The sequence below is a fragment of the Aegilops tauschii genome, chromosome 5, assembly GCF_002575655.3.
Source record: "Aegilops tauschii subsp. strangulata cultivar AL8/78 chromosome 5, Aet v6.0, whole genome shotgun sequence".
In the NCBI taxonomy this organism is placed as follows: Eukaryota; Viridiplantae; Streptophyta; class Magnoliopsida; order Poales; family Poaceae; genus Aegilops; species Aegilops tauschii.
Genome location: NC_053039.3, coordinates 496,831,517 through 496,836,472, shown reverse-complemented (window position 1 = coordinate 496,836,472; position 4,956 = coordinate 496,831,517). Strand labels below are relative to the sequence as shown.

Genomic DNA, 4,956 nt, shown 5'->3' with positions numbered 1-4,956 from the left:
AAGGGGAAGAAGGGACTCTCGACAGAAGGGCACCCGTACTTGGTAGATCACGATGACACAACACGCACACCTGGACAATACAGAACATGCACACCCACACGAATCGTCTTCCCCGCTTCCGACCATGGCTCTGCAGATGAATCATGAAATTCTTCGTTTTTCCATTCACTGGAGCGGTGGACCGCCAGCGGCACGAGTTCCGACGGCAGCATCGTGGCGCAGGGGCTGCGCGTTTTTCTTTTTTGAAAAGGAGGAATACCTCCAGCCTAGGGGCTGCACGGTTGTTTTTTTAGAAAAGGAGGATGACCCCTGGCCTCTGCATCTGAGCGATGCATACGGTCATTTTATTAATTATTCTCAGAAGACCTTAAAAAGGCATACAACAGTAAGACTAAAGCCGCCGTCTAAGCAACAAACTGTCGCTACACCTATCCAGTTGATGAAGGGGCGCAGATAGCCTGGGCCTAATACCGAACAGACATCGCAGCCAAGCCTAACATCTAAGACCTGAGGCCCCAACCTAGCCACTTGCCGGGTCTGGGGAACACACTGGTCCGGCGTGCTCTCAGAGGCCGCCGCCGCCAACTGCCACCGCTCCATCTTCAGAACTGTACTGATGCATCAACCTTGCTCGGTCCAGCTATCGTCGACGCCACCACGGCGCCCAACGGCACCCCCTCCCTGCGCGCAAACAGCTGTACACGTCGCGGTCACCACTGATACACCTCAGCGCCATGCTGCCACGTACCACTAGCCGACACAGCTTGAAGCCCTTGGAGGATCTGTCGTGCATAGCACCTGCCTACCAGGCATGACCAAGCGTAGCACCTGTCGGTCAGGCATGACTTGACATCTCCACCGAAGCTCCGTGCAAGACGAAGCCGCTCCACCTCTTGCCTCTGACTTCCAGCGCTGCTCCACAAAACGACGCTCCCAAGAGAGAAACGACACCGCAGTGCCGCCATCGTCCGGTCTAGAACACCAGATCCTAGGGTTTCCCCCGAAGCAATACGAGTGGGTCGACGGTAGTCACATGACAATGCCTTCATCAAGGTAACGACGTGGAACGCCGCCATCGCCCGCCGTCGGCTCGGTTTTCACCGGCAACTACGTCTCCCCGACTCGCAGCTGGTGCCAGATGACGGATCCCGAGATCCAAACACCCAGCCTCAGGCCGACCACCTCTGACGGAAGAGATGACCACCACTGCCGGCTGCAGTGATCAAAACAGATCTGATCGGAGGTGCCGCCGACGAGACCACCAGGCCCTCCACGCCGCCGTCGCCGATCTAAAGGCAGCATGCACGCCGCCGCAGCCAAGCCGGCCGCCGTCGACTGCAGCCGCCGCCGCCGCCCGAAGGGCCATCCGCAGCGCCCGCAGCCCTGGCCTCCGCCGCGCCAAGCCGTCGTCGTCCGAGGACGGGCCGGCCTCCCGCCGCCATCCGCCGCGCTGTAGATCCCAGATCGGTCGCGCCACCACACGCCTTGGGGTCCTCCCCACCCCGGAGACGCGCGAGAGAGGAGATCCCCCGCCACCGCCATCGGCCCCCGGGCTTAGCCCGGCGGCATCTTCCGGCGGTGGCGGAGGGAGCGGAGGAGGGAGTTTGCGGCGGCGGCGGCGGCTAGGTTTCTAGCCGCCCGAGTCACCCCGGGGGAGGACGACGCGGGCGTTGTTTCCTCCCAGGGGCCGCACGGGTGTCCCTACTTTTGCTCCAGGGTTGCTAGCTGGACCGAATGTAATCATTTGGGGAATCATTTGAGTAATTTTTTAGTGAAGTTGGATTTAGGGTATCTGCCAGCTAGTGCTTAACTCCCTAAAAACTCAATTTTGTTCCTCAAATATAAGTTTTCGTGGAGCCCCTTATTATACTTTGCTCTAACTAAAAAAACATTCGTATGTACTTATATCATTTCAATTGCACAGGATTAGCTATGATTTCAGGGACATTGTTAAGATACGTACATGTTAACAAGGACGAGATGAGCCAAGCAATGAAGACTGCTGCTTCCCCGGACAACCCGAGACCAGACTCAGCCGCCAGGACTCCATTTCAAGACCTTCCGATGACCCGATTCAACCAATCCACAGGCACCACAGAAGGTAGAAGCCGAGTACTACCCAGTCGCCATCGTCGACGGCGGAACAGTAAACCCCATCCCGAATTGGGCAGGAAGTTTCCCAGACACTGTCGCTGTTCCGCCGTTCCTTTCAGTTTCCAAAGCAGCCGAGTGTTACCCAAGCCGCCGGGCGCAACGTACGGCGGCGAGCGAAAGGGCAGGACCGGCCCGTCGGCGAACTCGCGGGAGCCTACGGAGCCGAAGAGTTTACTGCTGATCAACCGTATGATCTGTAGTCGTAAAATCCTGCCGGATCGGCGACCTCCAACATCCTCGCGATCTCCTCCAAGTACCCCTCAACCTTGTAAAAATCGTTCGCGGCGACAGCGTGGCTATTGTCATTCTGGTGGAAGTCGACGGCCGTGGACAATGGATTCTGCTGTTTCTGCTCCGGCACCGGGGCGGCGGGTGCGGCGTTCCATTGCCCCTGGAACTGCTGGTTGTGCATGTTGTCCTCGTAGAAGAAGTTGCCGCTGTCCACCGTGCCCGTCCGACTGACGTACTGCTGCTGGTGCTGGGGGTGGGGGATGCATGGAGCGGCGGGTGCCGGAGCCTGCAGGCAGTTCATGTATTCGTCGCCGGCCTCGGACGACTCGAAGCTCCCCGTGTTGGAGTTCGAATCGGCGAAGGACGGCGCGGGCGCCGGCCTCCACGGCTGCTGCTGGTTCCGGTAGGTGATGGCCCTCCTGAAGATCCTGCAGATGGTCCACACCTCCTGCATTTCCAGGTCACACGTCAGAGGGTCAATGTTACACTCACAACGCACCACATCATAAGTGCCACGGACAGTGATTTTGTGTGGAAATGGAATGCACTCGTGGACTACTTACCGCTTCCTGCATGCTCGGGGAGGCGTTGGCGGCGGCCGGCGGGAGGCGGAACTCGTGCATCATCCAGTCAGTCTTGGTGCCCTTGCCGGCGCTGCCGCGGTAGTAGACGAGCGACTTCTTCAGCCCGATGGACACGCCGGAACTGGCGCCGCCGCTGCCGGCGGAGTAGATCGGCCGGTCGATGCCGGTGGCCTTCCAGAAGCCGGAGCCGGTGACCCGGTTGGGCCGGATGCTGTTCCGGTACTTCCTCCCCCTGAGGCAGAAGAAGTACCACTCTTTCTCCCCACCAACCGTGCTCGCCTCTGCGTAATTTGCAAGTGGACGATTGCACTCTGTCAGATAGAAAGTCTTTGTCCCAGAAAAGAAATTGCACGATGAATGGTGCATGGAGAGATGGAGCTTACTGGGGAGATCCCACGGGTCGTGCTTGTAGATGTCCATCTCCCGGATGACCTCGATGCGGAGCGACTTCCTGGCCATCTTCCGGCGGAGGTAGAAGGCGACCAGCTCCTCGTCGGTGGGGTGGAACCGGTACCCCGGCAGCACCACGTCCTCCTCCTCCTCCTCGTCTCCGGCGCCGCCGAGCACTAGCTCCCCGTCTCTCGTTGCCTTCTCCATCTCCAACTCCATGGCGCTCATCTTCGCCTTGGCCACCATCGATTATACGTCTTGCTTGCTGCCGCTCCTCTGCCTAGTTATATACTTTGTATGGATCTTGTTCCTTGTGTCGTGCCTATGCGTTGTACTGTATATATAGGAAGCACTTGGTGGTCTTGGAGTTACGTAGGTGAAGTTGAAAGCTTTGGGGGACTATAATTTATAAGAAGTTAAGGAGGTGACATAATTCCGGTCGAAGTTGCTTGGTCTCACTTCTCCCGCCACAGCCGATCTTGACGAATCTTCTTCACAGCAGCACGCGCGCAGCAGCAGCTTCTTGCTTACTGGCTATGAGAAAGGCAGAAAGCTTACTTAGCTTATTATAACATGCAAAGTGCATGCAACTTGGCGGCCGATCGAGAAGAGTCCTGCGTGTGCAGCATAGTGATGGAAGAGTAATGCTACACCTACGTATCTTAGGTATGTGTAGAAGGACACGATGTGGGCTGTGCAATCGCAATATATTGATCGGTGCACCAGACACGTATACAGGCCTGCACGTATATATAAGTACAGAGGTGGGCCACAACCTCAAACTATACAAAGGAAACAGGAGGTGGGCCCTACACACAAATATACACGTACACAATATACTCAACCCCCCCCCCCCCCCCCCCCCCCCGCGCGCAGTCGAAGCGGCGCCAGTGACGCAAAGACTGGAACGAAACTCCTCGAAGGTGGAAGTCGGCAGACCCTTCGTCATAACATCGGTGAACTGTTGTGCAGTCGGCACATGGAGAACCCGAATGCGTCCGAGAGCCACCTGCTCGCGCACAAAATGAATGTCCAGCTCAATGTGTTTAGTCCGGCGATGATGAACGGGGTTGGCGGAGAGGTACACAGCGGTAACGTTGTCGCAGTAGACAACCGTAGCCTGGGAGACGTCGTGATGCAGCTCCTGAAGTAACTGTCGTAGCCAGGTGCACTCAGCAACAGCGTTGGCCACAGCTCGGTACTCAGCCTCCGCGCTGGAGCGCGAAACCGTGGGTTGTCTCTTGGACGACCACGAGACGAGGGAAGGACCGAGGTAGACGCAGTAGCCAGAGGTGGACCGACGAGTATCTGGGCAGCCAGCCCAGTCCGCATCAGAGTAGGCCATCATCTCCAGAGAAGTGGACGCCGTGAGTGTCAGCACGAGGGTCATCGTGCCGCGGATGTAACGGAGGATCCGCTTCACGAGAGTCCAATGGGAGTCACGAGGGGCGTGCATGTGGAGACACACCTGCTGAACAACTTACTGAAGATCCGGTCTGGTGAGAGTCAAATACTGAAGAGCACCGACGATAGACCGGTAGAAAGGAGCATCCGACGCTGGCGAGCCCTCGAGAGCAGAAACCTTGGCCTTCGTGTC

The 4,956-nt window shown here is 57.7% G+C and overlaps 1 protein-coding gene across 1 annotated transcript; it reads right to left on the bottom strand.

The window, feature by feature from the left end:
• Positions 1-1,792: 1,792 nt before the first annotated feature.
• On the bottom strand, positions 1,793-3,614 carry LOC109781365 (transcription factor JUNGBRUNNEN 1-like). Its single transcript, XM_020339971.3, has 3 exons — positions 3,353-3,614; positions 2,949-3,250; positions 1,793-2,833 (listed from the first exon to the last, which is right to left on the bottom strand). Exons 1-3 carry the CDS (start codon positions 3,603-3,605, stop codon positions 2,336-2,338), a joined length of 1,053 nt encoding a protein of 350 aa, XP_020195560.1. The 5' UTR covers positions 3,606-3,614; the 3' UTR covers positions 1,793-2,335.
• Between the last annotated feature and the right edge of the window lie 1,342 nt (positions 3,615-4,956).